General features: G+C 38.6%; 2 protein-coding genes across 2 annotated transcripts; both read left to right on the forward strand.

Annotated features, from left to right (window-relative positions):
* Nucleotides 1-4,824: 4,824 nt before the first annotated feature.
* LOC105021444 (neurofilament medium polypeptide-like) lies at nt 4,825-8,623 on the forward strand. Its single transcript, XM_010889127.3, has 3 exons — nt 4,825-5,610; nt 6,021-6,145; nt 6,724-8,623. Exons 1-3 carry the CDS (start codon nt 4,825-4,827, stop codon nt 8,621-8,623), a joined length of 2,811 nt encoding a protein of 936 aa, XP_010887429.3.
* Nucleotides 8,624-11,441: 2,818 nt separating this feature from the next.
* ifit8 (interferon-induced protein with tetratricopeptide repeats 8) lies at nt 11,442-16,021 on the forward strand. The gene is made up of 5 exons (XM_010889060.4): nt 11,442-11,488; nt 12,847-13,344; nt 13,502-13,805; nt 13,972-14,199; nt 14,410-16,021. Exons 1-5 carry the CDS (start codon nt 11,484-11,486, stop codon nt 14,791-14,793), a joined length of 1,419 nt encoding a protein of 472 aa, XP_010887362.2. The 5' UTR covers nt 11,442-11,483; the 3' UTR covers nt 14,794-16,021.
* The last annotated feature ends 414 nt before the right edge of the window (nt 16,022-16,435 follow it).

Consider the following 16,435-nt stretch of genomic DNA (forward strand, 5'->3'; position numbering starts at 1 on the left):
TTCAACTGTGAATACCAAACATATCCCATAAATCCTTATTTTGAATTACAACCTACCTAGTTCATGGACTATTCTTTTTAAATGTCCTCAAAATACACTGTGCTGTATTTCGACAAGTAGCCAGAAGGCCCTGCTTAAAGAAACTTTCAGGAAATCCCCAGGTTTCCAAAAATGAAATAACTGCTTCCACTGATATTCCTGGAAAATCTGGGAACTTAACCAGAATTTTGCAAAGCAACCCACAGGGTATTGGCTTGCAAAGGAATGCAAAATTCCTATTATAATCCAGCAGTGGTTCTGACAGGAATATTGTTTATATAATTGTTACAATCATTTCAGTAGTGGGTGCAAAATATATGTTTGACTAAATGATTGGATTACTTTAGACAAATGTATGTGTTTGATGTTTGTGTAGCTAAGATGAATCAATCATTCAATATCCATGCAAAAAAAAAGGATAATAAAACATTTCCAAGATATCAACCTGAAGCAGAGCATGCTGGGAGCATTTTCATTTTAAACTTATAAAAATTGAGTAAAAGTCAGTATAACATAAACATTTTGAGTAATTGGGAATATTTCTCTAACTTTGAGTTACCCTTAGTAGAAACATTAGGGTTCACAGTGTAGCAAGACTTGAAATTTGCTGATTTTCAACATTGCACATCGAACTTGAGTGAGTATGAGCAATTTTGTATAAATTGAAGGTACTGGATGTGCAAAGACTCTTAAATTAATAATAATAGTAAAATAAAAATGTATTAACTCAGAGTGGTGAATACATATTCCAACAAAATTTTGCAACTGAATCCATCTAATTAAGATATTATTTTGCACATTCAGTGTGATGTTAAATTAAAGGATATTTTGAATGGGTGAAAGGTGAATTTTCCTTTTGTCAAATTAAGGTGAATATATATTTATAAATGTACTCTTGCTTCACCTATTGTTACAAAACACTTTGGTCTACTTTGGGGCCCCTCTGAACAAGTTTATTTACAGTACCATTCAACAGTTTGAGGTCACTTACAAATCTTTTCGTTTTCAAAAGAAACTAAACACTTTTTGTTCATTTAAGTAACATCAAATTGATCAGAAATACAGGGTAGACATTGTTCATGTTGTTAATGGCTATTGTGGCTGGAAATGGCAGATTTTTGATGGAATATCTACATGCAGTGGATATAAAAAGGTTTTAGTGACGTAAAAGAATGAGACAAAGATAAATCATGTCAGAACATTTTCCACCTTTAATGTGACCTATAACGTGAACAATTCAATTGAAAAACCAACTGAAATATTTGAGGGGGAAATAAAAAACTCACAATAAACTCACAATGGTGGAGAGATGTGTACACGGTTAAAGGGATCTTGAAGAAGGAAGGCTATCATTCTGTTTGGCACCGCCATGCCATCACAATTCTGAACAAAAACTCTCATCAGATGCCAATGAGAAAACATATTTTATTGATAATCAATAACAATCAAACTGGTATCCAAAGGTAATTGTTTAGGCAATATTCTTCACACCATAGTACGAGGGCACTCTCTCCTGCATCAGCATCAGGCCAACACACCAGGGAGAACCAGCTAGGTCCTTAAAGACAGTCCAGCTGCCTGCCTTGAACATAGCTTGGTTACCAACCCTTGATGAGATTCACCTGCACCCAAACAGGCCTCATCAGGGAGGGATAAAAAAGCCCCCCTAAATATTTTTTTTTTAAAAAGTAGCTCCGGGCAGCAGGGATTGAAAAGAGTCGGATAATGTCATTGGTTTAATTTTTAATTGTAGTTCTTCCATTTTGTGTGTGTCTTTTCCCTGTGTCTATGCCCAGTACAAGTAGGGATGGTAAAACACAGCCTTGTTGAATCGATGAGGCTTTCCGTCTAATTGTGTCGCAAAAAGAAAAAAAATGTAAGGCCTCGTTCACACAGTGTGCACTGACGCCACCTGCTGGTTGAAGTAATTCATAGTAGTCAAATTATTTCGAATCTTTCAGGTTTTCCCTAAATGCATATTTTTCAGTGTGCATGATATTGGGTAAATACTTATTTATTCACGTTCAAAGAGTGCATGTTGAGTAAAGAAATAAAGACATGTAGGATAACATTTGTGTGTTCCAAAAGTGATTGCTCTTTTTTGGGGGGGGGGGTATTGACAGTGAAGGTGACCGTATTTTTACAACTGGACAGTTCAAACCAATCAAAACCAAAAAACTGTGGATCAGGTAATTCTGCATCCAAAGGGGTGTTTCTATAATCTGCACCAAAGTATCGCTTCAAAGTGGACTGTTAGAAAATATTGAGGCGTAGCCTTGCTTCGATTTTTATATACCTCTTCATGAAGATGGATTATTACTGTATAAAAAATATCCAAAAGGAATATCCCCTTTAACAAATTAGCATAATTAGGAGCAATAGCAGATCTTTAATCTTAAAAGGTCTTCCAACTTAAAATAATTATGTATGTTTTCATAGAAAACAAGGACATTTCTAAGCGATCCCAAACTTTTGAACGGTAGTGTAAATAGTCCGACTAGTGCAGAAATGAACTACAGTCTTAGAAAGAAAACAGGGAAGAGAGTAGCTCAAAGACATTTGCATTGTTTTCTTTGCCTGCCAAAGTAAACAAACTTCATTTTTACTGTGATCCCTGTAAAAGAAAGTGAAACTTAACTCCTAGTTGGCACAACTGCGCTCGTGGTTGCTATGATGAGGTGTTGGCATGAGGTAGACTCAGTCAAGGTGTTTCCTAATCTAGCTTTGAGACAGATGATAAAGTCTTACCCTATCTCAGGAGGTGAAAAGGACAACATGTATGAGGCCACTGCACCTTTTTCTTTCCTTTTCAAAAAAGTTGAAGAGTAAAGTTTTGAGGAAGGAACAGAAGCGTTCAATTTGCAGTTGTTTCTTAATTTTAACTCTTCTGTTCCTCACTCAAACCCTTCTTTTTCGACTTTTTTGGAAAGGAAAGAAAAAGGTGCAGTGGTCTATACACTTTTTCCGGAGCTGTATATATGCTATATAGAGTATATGCACAGTGTTTTCATTTGTAAGTAAATCATTATGAAGAAATGTTTTTAGCAGCGTTCATGCGTCATTCACAGTCTACCTTCTCATTGTGTAATACATTTACAGTTAACTGATTTATTTACCAGTATGTACCCACATTATTTTTGTTTTATAAAAAAAAACAAATGACAAGAATGTAGGCGTTTACAAATTGACCCCTTTGTTTAGGCCTAAATTAGTTTAGAAATAAGGTTACTGGTTTTTGATCATTTTTGCTTGACTTTTCACTAGACCCATGTGGCCCAAAAAGCTTCACTCTGTCCATAAAACATACATCCCAGGGTTTTGGTAAGTCCTGACAGGTGCTGCATTTCACATTAATCACCCCAAATCAGAAGAATGTAATTGTGTGACACATCATGCAGCAAGAAAATGATCCATAATATCTCTCTCTATATATATATAAATCTATTTCAGAATAATATTTCTTCATTTGGAATGCCCTAGTCAAAAGCATTGCTTTGTTTTGTCATGGGGCATGCACATTCTATAAATATTGAACTGTACTCTTCCTCTATCAAGGGTCACATGTCTAATCAAGAGTGTAAAACATTATCCATCCATATTCGTATTATTCATTCAGATATGTCAATAATTTCTATGAAAAAACTAACCACAGTAAAACAGATCTTTAACTGAGGCTGCATCACTGGAACATATCCAGGTCATTTGCTTGACTTCAGGCTGTTCAGCCACCCTGTCTGGATCAATCCAAGCAGAACTGTGCATTTTCCTCAAGTAGACATCTTTAAAAAGGTGCAAGGTTAAAACCTGGATATAGATCTTGCACTTGATTGATTTGATTTTTTGGACGTGTAACTACAGCAAATTGTATGCAGTTAAATTGAAGTGAAATATATGTAGCCAAACAAGAATGTGTAGCCCCTTTCCATAATATTAGGTAAAGATGAAAACAATAGATGATTATGGCCCCTTAAGGGAGCACTGTGGAATGGTTTAGAAGGCTGAATTCTAAACAATGATGAGACGTGTCTCCTCCTCCCTTTCTCTCACCGAACATGACTCAAATGTTATTAGCTAATTCAAAATGGCTCAGGGTGGGGGGACAGTACTGTGAGTGTCAAAAGCGAGTAAGTGACAACAAGTCAATGCAAACTGAAGGATGGACCAGCGAGAACATTTAAACGGGAAACCTCTCAGCCACTCTGAACATTTTTGTAGAATTATTAAATATTTGAAACAATGACTGCAGATTTCTCATTCATGTCATTCATGCTCATCCTTGTGCTAGAAGTAAAGTAAAAAAAAAGGCCCTGAAAACCATATAAAATGTGGAAGATATCATGTGTAAATTCTCTTCTATAGGCCTATGTCACTGCTTTATGCGACAAAATGATGGAGGGAAATGGAAATAGAGCCAGTTGAAGAAGAGAACTGGAATGCAGCCGAGCATACAGCTGATTCTATATATTTTTAGCACTATGGACAGTTCTGTTCTGCAGCGCAAGCGGACAGAGAAGGTATAAAAGATAAGAGCAGCACGGCTAAGTGTAGTGAGACAATATGTACCACAGTATGAAGTTCGGGTCGGGTTCTCCACATAGGGGAAGTCAAAATCTATCTAAACTCACTGGATCTCCCTTGACGTCCAGGAACATTGGCTTTGAGTTTAGTACCGCATCTACGAACAGAACATATGGGACAATGCAGAAGAGGGAATTCGCTTCAGTTTTAAAATCATCAGAGAACTTTCTCGATATTTCACATCCATTTACCAGGTTGCTGACAAGAATGAATGAAAAAGAACAACTCCATGGACTGAACGGCCGTTTTGCTGGGTTCACGGAAAAGGTGCATAATTTGGAGCATCAAAATGAATTGCTCGAGAAGGAGATTGAGGATATTAAAGAGAAGGCACAGTCTAAAATATCTCTGGCCAGGATGCATGACCACGAGATTAGAGATCTCAGGAAACAAATTCATGACATCACACTTGAGAAGCTTCAGATCAAGATAGAACATCAGAGGCTGGAGGAAGACTTCTTCACCTTGAGAGAGAAATACGAACAGGAGGCTTGGGACCGATCGAATGCAGAGAACAGCATCCTGGTGCTGAAAAAGGATGCAAATGAAGCATACCTGGACACACTTCAGCTGGACAAGAAAGCGCAGGCTCTGGTGGAAGAGATCCACTTTCTGAAGAAGAACCATGAAGACGAGGTGTCTGAGATGGTGGTTCAGATTCAAGAGGCTCGGATGACAATTGAGGTGCACGCTTCGGATAAACCTGACATCACTGCGGCTCTCCGGGACATCAGGATGCAGCTGGAATGTCACGCTTCCTCCGACACCCAGAAAGCAGAGGAGGGCTTCCGCGTCCAGTTTACAAAGTTGACCAAAGAGGCAGAAAGCAACAGAGAGGCACTGAAGAAGATCCAGCAGGAGATCCAAGAGAACAGAAGGCAACTCCAAGGAAAGAACATTGAATTGGACTGCACGAAAGGAACAAAAGATGCCCTGGAAAAACAAATACATGAGCTGCAAGAGCGTCACTATGAAGAAATGATTCATTATCAGGTACATTGTGGATTTGTTTTTATCTTTAGCGGAATTAAAACATTTTGATAGCTTAAAAACTATTGAAAAAGCTAAGGATGAACATACTTACCCTACTATACCAACCTACTATATTTCACTACATCAGCATGCCTACAAACCAATGCAAATTGCCCACAACAACTAGGCTAACACGTGTGTAAATCTTATTCGTTATTACTACAACTGCAACAACTTCAACTACCATCACTATCAGAATTATAATTCCCATTAAGCATTCTTAATTTTATCATTCAGGCCTATATTGTATGTGTAGCTCAAAAATAGATTGGCCCCATGTGAACTACAGGGGGGCCAATATTGTGTTATTCCACAAATGTGGCTGATGTAGACTAAAGTATTTACTCTTTTTGTGTTCTTTTTTTGTCCAGGACACAGTCAGACAGCTGGAGAATGAACTGACTAATGCTAAATTAGACATGTCTGGTCACCTGAGAGAGTATCAAGACCTGCTAAATGTCAAAATGGCTTTGGATGTGGAAATTATCTCCTACAGGTATGAAACACCAATTCTGTCCCTCTCACTAAATACATAAACTTATTGATCACTTAGACTGTATGGAGTCTAACTTTTAAATGTCTGGCCGTAGTAAGATACAATTTACTACAGTGGAGTAAAATAACATTAATGTTGTAGTATGTTCTTGAATCTGTTTCTCAGTATAACCAGGGGTACGCTGTTTGTTCTAGCTCCGCACAAGCACATTTAAATCAACATTCTAATGCTGTAGAAAAACAATGTTCAAAACTGTACTGGATTACTACAAACTCAATTAAGAATTAAAAATACAAGATGCAGTCTACAATGTTTAGCAGTTATTTTTTTAAAGTAATGTTGTAAAGCCATAAAGGGTCCCCAAACATTCTGTACTACGTCTTGTCCTGTCGATATATGCTCCATGTCATTATTAACATTCACTTTCAAACTTAACATTTCGGGACTAACATTAGAAAGAATATGGTTATTGATACGATATCGCACTTGATCTTGAGACACATCCACACACTTTGGGACATATTGATACTGGAATCATGACAGTAATAACACATAACCATCTCTCTGTCTCCCAACAGGAAACTCCTGGAGGGTGAGGAATCCCGTCTGTCCACCATCTCTGATACCCACATCTCCATGCCCTACATCTACCGCCAGTCCCCTGTCTACACCCTGCCTTGCTTGGCTGGACAGGGACACCCAAAACACAGGTCTGAGCCTCAATACAAGTTTGTAGAGGAGATCATCACAGAGACCACCAGAGAGGTTGAGATGTCAGAGTTTGAGGAGGCAGGTTCCAAGGTGATGGCCGGGGGAGAAGGTGAAACTAAGGAGCAAGAAGAGGAGAAAAGAGAGAAGAGTGAAAAAGCTGGAAGGAGTTGGGAAGAGGGGGTGAAAGAGGATGATGGAGGTAAAGTGAATCTTAAACAGGAGTCTGAGGAACAGCAGGTGGAAACATCAGCACAGGTTAAGATGAGTGGAGTTATATCTAGTGAAGGAGGAAAAAGAAAGGAAGAAGGTGACGAGGAAGAGGAGGAAAAGGAGGATGAGCCAGACACAGTTAGAGTAAAAGACACTCCAACTAAAGCCAGCTCAGCTGAGGTCCCCAGTCAGGGAAAGAATGACAAACTGGACAATCTAGAAGAACTACACTGTGAGAAAAAGGATGTGGGGAAAACATTGACAGCAAAAGATGACAGCCCAAAACATGAGAAGTCCCAACAAGTGGCTCCCCTGAAGGTTGATATTTTCACTGAAACCAAAACTTTACAGTCAAAGGATAGCAAAACAGAACGTTCAGTAAAGGATCAACCACAGGACACCACTGGGGATGCCTCCAAAGAGTCCAAACAGGTGTCTGAGGACAGAAGGAAAGAAAGCCAATTAAAAGAGCTACATTTGCAGAGTAATCCAGCTATCGAACAGAAACATGCTCAGAAGGAGAGCAGGGAGTCAGACCAACATGAAGAGCCAGAGAAACCTGGGATAGTGCTGGAATACTTTATCCATGAGCCATCAACAAAGAGCAGAGATTCTGGTGGAAAACCAATGCAGGATGATAAAACATTATTTGGTAAAATTCTCAATGAAATTCCCAGTACAACAACTGAGTGTAATGGAAAGCATGAGCCAAAATCTTCTGAAAAGGAATCAGAGTGTAAAATGAGGAACAAGGATGGTAATGTAAACATTAGTGTAAAGAAGGAACCTACTGAAAAAGTAACCGAAAATACTTCAACACATGAGGAAAAACTTCAAGAATCTGAGATATCCTCTAAACCAGATACAACCACACCCCCTAAAGAAGAAACAACCTCAAAATCAGAACCCATCCTCACTCCCAAAGATGAAACAACCCCAAAACTAGATCCAATTCTCCCCCCCAAGGTCAAAATATCCCCTAAACAGGACACAACCTTCACCCCTAAAAATAAAGAAACAACCCTCAAATCAGAACCCACTATCAATCTCAAAGAAGAATCCACACCAAAATCAGAACAAACTGGGACCCTTAAAGAAGAAACATTGAAACTGGACCCATCCGTCACCCCTATATTAGAATCGTCAGCCAAACCAGACATAATAATCACACATAAAACAACCCCCAAATCAGAACTTACCGAAACATCCAAAGAAGACGATTCCCAAAAACCAGAACCATCTGCTGCTCTTAAAGAAGATACAACACCAGCGCTGGATCCAAACAGTACCCCTGAAGAAGAAACAACCCCCAAATCAAAATCATCCATCGCTCCTAAAGAAGAAGCCTTCCCAAAACCAGAACCATCTGCCTTTTCTAAAGAAGAAAAATGCAAACCAGACCCAACCATCACCCCTAAAGAAGACATTTTAACCAAAGCAGATAAAAGCCTCACCTCTAAAGATGATATATCCAAACTGGACCAAACCTTTCCTCCTGAGGACAAGAGATCCCCTAAACTGGACCCAAACATCACCCCGAATGAAGACATTTCATGAAGACATTTCCAAATAATAACCTCTAATGAAGATAACTCAAAATCAGACCTAGCCTCTACCCTTGAAGAAGAAAATTCTAAATCGGACCAAACCCTCCCCCCTGAGGAAATGACACTTCTTAAACTGGACCCAAGAATCACCTATAAAGGTGAAAAATCAAAACCATCTACAACTGTAGATGGTTTTGATAACCCGTACAGAAGAAACATCCCCTAAACCAGACTCAAACATCAGCCCCAACAAAGTGTCAACCGTAGAATCAGAACCCATCATCACTCCCAAAGCATTTTCTCCTCAAGAATCAGAATCAACCACCACCCTGAAAGAAGAGACATTACCAAAATCAGATGCAACTATCACCCCTAAAAAAGAATCATCAGAATTGCCCTTAGCCATCTCCCCTAATGAAGAAACAACCCCAAAACCAAAAACAACTGCCACCCCTAAAGAAATCACACCAAAATCAGAACCCCCCCATTACTCCCCAAAAAAATTATTTGCCAAAGACGGACCCAATGGTCAACACAAAGAATGAGACTTCCTCAAAACCTGACCCAACCACCACTGATAAGATGGAATCAAACATCAAACCTAAGGAAGAAACTTTTCTCAAACTAGAACCAAACATAACCACAAAAAAAGAACCATCACAACTTGACCCAACTTCCACCACTAAAGAAGAAATATCCACCAAACCATATCCAAGCATCACTCATAAAGAAACTTCCCCAAAAACTGAATCAACTGTTACCCCTAAAAAAACATTAAAATCAGACCTAACTGTCAACAGTTTTTTTGATTCCACCAAACCAGACTCAAGCATAATCACTAAAGACGTTTCTGAATTAGAGACTTCCCCAAAACCAGACCCAACTGTCACCCTTAAAGTAGAAACTTCTCCCAACCCAGACCCAACCATCACCAAAGTAGAAACTTCCCCTAAACTATGATCAATAATCTAACCTAAAGTGGAGAGAGAAATTAATGCTAATGCTAAATAAGTACAGTATCATGACTGTCAATAATAATCCACATTTAATGAATTCCTACAATAGATATAATGTAACATTGAATGTAATAAGTCAAAATATGCATTTGGCTGTGTCTGTTTTCTGCGCATAGATGTGTATAGGGATTATAACGTGAAATAAAGGCTATTTGAAAACATCTATTCTTGTTGTGCTGTTTTCCATCTGATAAGATGCATTACATCCCAGTTGATTACAGTGTTTCTAAAAACATTATGTAACTTAGCATCAAACATAATTGTGGTGTGTATAAACACGTAAACATGCTTTACATCTTTATACACACCACAGTTCATCAACTTTAAAAATTGTGCTGCTGACATGATCTCCTACAGCAACTAAAGACGAGATAAGCAAACATTGGTGAAAACACTAAGGATTCTCTGCAAATTCTGCTGAAGTCATCTGAATTAGAAATGTAAAGTAATTGGAGTTAATTTAGATGTGCTTTGGAAAGACAGGTTTTCTGAAAATGGGCAGGGACTCTGCTCTCCTAGCTTCAAGGACAGACTGGTTCCACCCCTGAAGTACAAGGCCAGACACAAATTTAAAACAAAATGTTTCAATTCTTTCTTCCCAATTTGATTGCAGCAACTCTCATTGGATTTCTTTAAGTTGATGTCGAGATATGTGATATCTGAAGCCCTTTTCGTACTCATCACAAGGTTCCCTCAACCAGAAAGGTTAGGCTGGAACCCTTAAGCACCCAGAAGGAACAGACTCTCCGGCCTTTCTCAAATCAATTTCCAGGTGCCCAATCTGCCACAAGACAGATTTCATCTGAGTGGCACCACAGCCTATTTTATGACACCCTGTTTGTCTTCCTGAAACTGCATAAAACACTAACCTGGTCAAGCGTCAAAGGTTCTGATTTGCATATGATAACTCAGACCAAAAAGGAGTTATTTAGTCTTTTTGATGTAACTACTACTCTATATTCACTAAGTTATCTTATGTGGTCCTCACTGTATATCCCTTGATGTGGAATGATCAAAAGAGGGAAAACTATGACAAGCCTTCAAAAAAATATGTTTAGATATCTAATTAGAAACTATAAACGTAAAAGCTCCCCAACATCAAACAAACTTAACTATGCATCTAGTCCATATGATGCTTTTCAAACTGCTTTTCAAATTGTTGTCAAATGTGTCTGTAATGTATTTACATCAGTTATATATCAATTATAATTATATTATAATTCTTAGTTTATTGTGTTTTTTAATAAACATGTTTGTGGATGATTATTTGTGCTTTAAGTTACTGAATTGTTTGAACATCCTGGACAGCTTTCAGCTTCCTGGCAGAGGCAAGCAGGATTTTATTTAAAACTACATTGATCATCCACAAACATGTTTTGATATCTTCAATATTATTTTACAATGTGAAAAATAGTTTTAAAGTCAAGAAATACCCTTGAATGAGTAGTTGTCTTAACTTTTTACAGGTACTTCATATGTCCCTTTTTTTTACCTTAACAAAATGTATTCAAACACTGTGCCAAATACCTGTTTCCTAGTCCTAGTTCCTTAAGCCTATTATTGGTATACAATAATATATCCTATTATTATCCTAATGTCTTTACTGGTGGACACTCGTTAAAACGAAAGGACATGTACCAGTCCTTTTACGTAAATTATATCTTAATTCCCTTTTGAAAAGTGGTTGCTGAACTATGCTTCGTGTAATGGAAAGCGAAACTTAACTCACTTTCATTTGCGCTACTGTGCTTACAGTCGGCTGAGAGCATAAAAGGCACTACCACGTTTAGCCCGTCACCACTTCTACTCAAACCTACAGTTCGCAGGCTTCGGAAACAAGTATTGACTTACATTATGAGGTAAGAAATAACACTATTAAGTTATTTTTTTACAGAAGAAAAATATGTTAAGACATTAGCTCATGTTAGAACATTAGAAACGTCCTTGTTCATTGTTTAGTAAATTATAATTTTTAGTGGGATTTATAAATTATTCAAAATACTTTCCTCGCAATATGTAAAACTACTTTCTGCGGCTTTGTTCTTACCACCTGGTAGTACTTAGCGCAATTGTTATATCGCACAATTATTAATTTCACACTAGTACATAGATATAATTAATATTTGTAAATTTCCTGTCCTCTTCTATTTGCACTTCTGGTTAGATGCTAACTGCATTTCGCTGTACTGTACTCGTCTTGTTTAATGATAGTAACGTTTAATCTAATCTAATTAGGACCGCAAATCGGGTCTTTAAAATAAAACTGTGATCAGCTGTTCGATGCTAGAAAAAACCTATTTACCCCTTCTCTACATTTTTTACATTACAAAGAGGGTTTGAAATGTGTGTAATTTTTTGGCGTTATTGATCTACACTAAAGATTATATAATTTCTAATTGAAAATGAAATTTTGTTCAATGTTTCAGTTTTTTTTATTTGAAAAATAAGTCGTTAAGTATTCAACCCCGTTGTTTAGCTTGAGAGTACAAATTGGGTTCACAAACCCCATAATTGGTTTAATGTAGCCTATTTACTTTTTATAAAATAATAGAGATTGGGATTCTTTTTATACGACTAAAAATACTTCTGTACTCCATCTATCCAACATATATAAGGTCTCTCAGTACTGCATTTCAAGCACAGATTCAACTCGGTAGGGAGCTTCTTTCTAGACATAATTTTAGAAATCTGTAGATATGTTTGACAACAGTGGGAAGGCAACTCCGGAATGCTGGCCTTTTTCCAATCGCCTCTGTCCAGTGTCTGTGATCTTTCGCCCATCTTAATCTTTTCTGTATATTGGCCAGTCTGAGATATGGCTTTTTCTTTGCATCCCGGAGTCGCTCCTTCACTGTGGACGTTGAGACTGAAGTTCTGCGGGTAGCCTACTATTTAATGAAGCTACCAGTTGAGGACCTGTGAGGCGTTTACAACATTAACAATGTCTACACTGTATTTCTGATTGATTCGATGTTGTTTTAATGGACAAAAAATGTATTTAAATTCGACAATAATGAAATGCCTAAGTGACCCCAAACCTCTGAATGAAATATTGTTTTTCTCATGCACAGATATTGAAAACATTTAGCTTCCTTTTACTTTGGCATTCTAGAGTATTTGTGGGTATGAAGTTGAAATCAACCTTTGTAACGAAATAAAAGAGGAAAATGTCAAATTAAATTAATTAATAAAAAAATAATCTCAAAATCCTCCTCAGTGACAGTGTGAACACCATTGAAAAAAAACTAAGAAAACTGCAATGTCATTTCACATGGGAGCTTCATAAAGATCAAGCTGACCTCAACTTCCTGGAGATAAAACTATGTGAAAGTCTGCAGTCAGTTGAAGAGGGCCATGGAGGCCATCTGAACAGACAACGTTTAAACCTGCTGGCTTACATTAAACACCTTAAGGCTGAAGATAAGGAAGCACTGGAATGCTTAGAAAAGGCTGAGAGGCAAAATGCTCATGACGGGAGGCTGGGTATGGTGACATACGGAAACCTGGCTTGGGTCTGCCATTACATTAGTGATGACGTCGGAGCAGAGACATATATTCAGAAGCTGGAGGAGTTACACAAGGCCTCTGCCACAGTAGGTACCACTGTAATGCAGTCCAGTGCCACAGCGTCAACCTCTGTCCTGCCTGTTTCCAGAGAGGTACACAGTGAGAAGGCCTGGTCCCTCCTTACATTTTCAAAGCACCACTATACAAGGTATCTAGATTGCTTAGCTATTATGCTCTAACAAAATTAATTAATGTATTGTATGCTTCTTCAAATCCAACCCTCTCATGTCTCTCTTTTTCTCCGCTCAACCCCATCTTCCCAATCCTTGACCTTCCTTTTCACTGCACTTCTCTACTCTCCTTAGAGCCAAAGAGTGCTTTGAAGGGGCTTTGCTGTTGGAGCCTGAAGATAAGGAATGGAACTTGGGGTTTGCCTTTTCTCTGTTCCAACTGGAAGGTCTGGTGACCAGGGAGGACCAGAGACTCTCTTATGAGGTGTCACCGGCTGTGAAACAGCTGAAGAAGGCCCTGGAACTCAATCCAAACAGTGCCATGACCCAGGTCTACCTGGGCCTGAAGTGCTACAAGAACCTGAGGAACGCAGAGGCCTGGCGCTATATGAGGACAGCACTGAGTTTGGCACCCTACGATCTCAGTGTAGTACTAAAGGTTGAGAGACTGAAAGAGAGAGAGGAAATTGACCTCTTAAAGTAATCTCTAAAGTAATACTATGTGTTGGAGCTAGGTATTTAGGATTGTTGACTGTCCACGATGTTACGGCTACCACTTCAGTCCTTTTTAAAAAAAAATTATCCTGCTGTGTCTTCTAAACCAGGTGGGGAAGTTCATGAAAAAAGAGGAGCATTACGATGAGGCCCTAGCAGTACTGCAGAGGATGCTGCAGAGGGCGCCAAACTCCTCCCGACTGCACCATGAGATGGCCAATATATATCGCTGGAAGGCTAAGCAGAGTGGAGATCCCCACAACCAGAAGCTGCTTGAACGCTGTGTTTACCATCTGGAGAAAGTGGCGCAACTAAACCCTGCACACATCTACCCACAGGTTAGGCCTCAGTCACAACATCTATCATTCGCATGTGCAATCACAAACACAGTTAAACACACAGCAAGGCTTCTCCCTCTGTTATCACCGATTTTAAATATCCGTTCTCATTTTGAAAGACCCAGGTGATATTTAAAACTGGTCAAACTACTTTGTTATTACTGAGTTATGGTGATACCAAAATAACACTTAATCTCCTCCTTGCTCTAGCTGGAGATGGCTATGAGGTACTCAGAACTGAAGGACACCAGGAAGTCCATGGAGAAGTTCCAGGATATGTGGTCCAGGTCAGACCTGAAGCCTTCGGACCGCCAGGCCTGGCACCGCATGTATGGGGACTTCCAGCTCTACCGCCTGGGCTCTGAGAGGACCGCTGTTGACCACTACAAGGAGGGCATGAGGCTCAACAACATATCATCTGAATGGAGTCATTGTAGAAGGCGGCTGCTCAAAATTCTGAGGGTTAACATAGAGAAAAGGCAAAATGACTTTTATGACATTGAAGAGTTTGTCAACTCTCAAGGCAGGGGCAATGATGTAACCAACGCCGGGGTGACAGCACAGTCAACACGGATGTGTAGGACTGTATCATGAGTAGCCTTCCACTTTAGGTCTACAGTAAACAACCCTTTACTTACATGTTATGTTTCTGATAATGAATTTATCCCCTATCCAAAGGAGCTTACAGTAGAGAGTGCATACTTTTCCATACAGCCCTGCCCCAGAGAAACTACATTTAAATTACATTTTAAAATGTTAGTTGAGACTGTCATATTGCAGCCCATGACCATAAACATGTTATATTCTGAAAATAAACATTCTCAATCTGAAAAAAAAAAAGTTAAAATGACCATTCTACCACTGAAATGTCAGTGATTCTATGAAGATACCAACCATATAGTAACACTGTCCTTGTAGTAAGGATGGATGTAACCACTGAAACAAATCTATAATTAAAATATGTCAGGCTCCCTTTTGTTTTTGTCTGGCCCAATTTTCCATGCAGAGCTGCTTTGTCTCTACAGATTTGTGTAGTTGACCAAGAGCTGCTATTAATTGATGCCAGAACATTTGAAGTAGGTTTAGGTCTGAAAATTGAATGTCACTCAACTATTATCATTCAGTATTTGGATCAGTCTTCTTGCATGACCCAGGTGAGCTTCAGCTTGAACTTGAGGGCATATTACAAGATTCACTTTTAGAAATCTCCAGTACAAGGTGGAATTATTATCATCTTCATCTGCTTCTCCGGTATCGGGTCGCAGGGGCAGCCCCAAATGAGATTAGATGCAACTTGCGAAAGAATCCCTGACATTCTAAAACCACTAGTGTACTTGACTAGGTGATTAGGTAGGTCCCCATGGGCTTCAAACGTTGTGCAACTAACCAGTTCACTGCTGCAAATTTCCCTGTCAAATTCTAAAACCAGCCCGAATTATGATCTGAACTGGCCTTTAGGGTTTCACTTCCACCCTTTGCCCACTGCCTGAGCAAATGCTATGTATGCACTGCTAGTTAGCTATCTTAGTGCGCTACATTTCAAATAGCTTAAACCAGAGTCAGATGCTTTAAAAAATGTCCATAAAAACATACCAGTCTTGACTTAATGTATGATTACTAACTAAAAATATGGATTGATTTCCCCAATATATATTGGTTGTCTATGCCTAGGTTGTCTATGCCTAGAAATGCCTCTGAATGCATACATGCATATATGAGTTACTGTGTATATTATAGTAATATATAGTGAACCTATAATGTGACATATAATTATGTGATTATTGTGTGGAAAGTGTACAAATTCACAATAAAAAAAAAATTATATGCTGACACTGTTTTGTCATTTTGCTGCCAATGACTTCAAAAATGTATCTGTCTCTATAAAGATTGGCATGTGTTATCCAAAGTGTAAAACACTATCCTTCATCTGATATCGTATTCATATTATTCATTCATATATGTCACTAATATAAAACAACTAACCACAGTAAAACAGCTCTTTAAGTGAGGCTGCATCAATGGAACAAATCCAGGTCATTTGCTTGACTTCAGGCTGTTCAGCCACCCTGTCTGGATCAATCCAAGCAGACCTGTGCATTTTCCTCATGTAGACTTTTGTAAAAAGGTGCTGGGTTAAAAGCTGCTTAACTGAGAAATTAGATTGGTCATATCTACTGACCTAAAGAGTATCATTCTTGCAAAATACACTTGCAATTATTATAGTACATTGTACTAC

Source organism: Esox lucius, chromosome 6 (genome assembly GCF_011004845.1).
Source record: "Esox lucius isolate fEsoLuc1 chromosome 6, fEsoLuc1.pri, whole genome shotgun sequence".
In the NCBI taxonomy this organism is placed as follows: domain Eukaryota; kingdom Metazoa; phylum Chordata; class Actinopteri; order Esociformes; family Esocidae; genus Esox; species Esox lucius.

What these genes read in the sequence shown, in the direction of transcription:
- ifit8 (XM_010889060.4), top strand. An exon ending in ATCTCAGTGTAGTACTAAAG is followed by an intron (nt 13,806 to 13,971) that starts GTTGAGAGACTG and finishes CTTCTAAACCAG; the next exon opens with GTGGGGAAGTTCATGAAAAA. An exon ending in CTGCACACATCTACCCACAG is followed by an intron (nt 14,200 to 14,409) that starts GTTAGGCCTCAG and finishes TCCTTGCTCTAG; the next exon opens with CTGGAGATGGCTATGAGGTA.
- LOC105021444 (XM_010889127.3), top strand. Translation starts at nt 4,825, where the DNA reads ATGAATGAAAAAGAACAACTCCATGGACTGAACGGCCGTTTTGCTGGG. An exon ending in AAGAAATGATTCATTATCAG is followed by an intron (nt 5,611 to 6,020) that starts GTACATTGTGGA and finishes TTTTTTGTCCAG; the next exon opens with GACACAGTCAGACAGCTGGA. An exon ending in GTGGAAATTATCTCCTACAG is followed by an intron (nt 6,146 to 6,723) that starts GTATGAAACACC and finishes GTCTCCCAACAG; the next exon opens with GAAACTCCTGGAGGGTGAGG.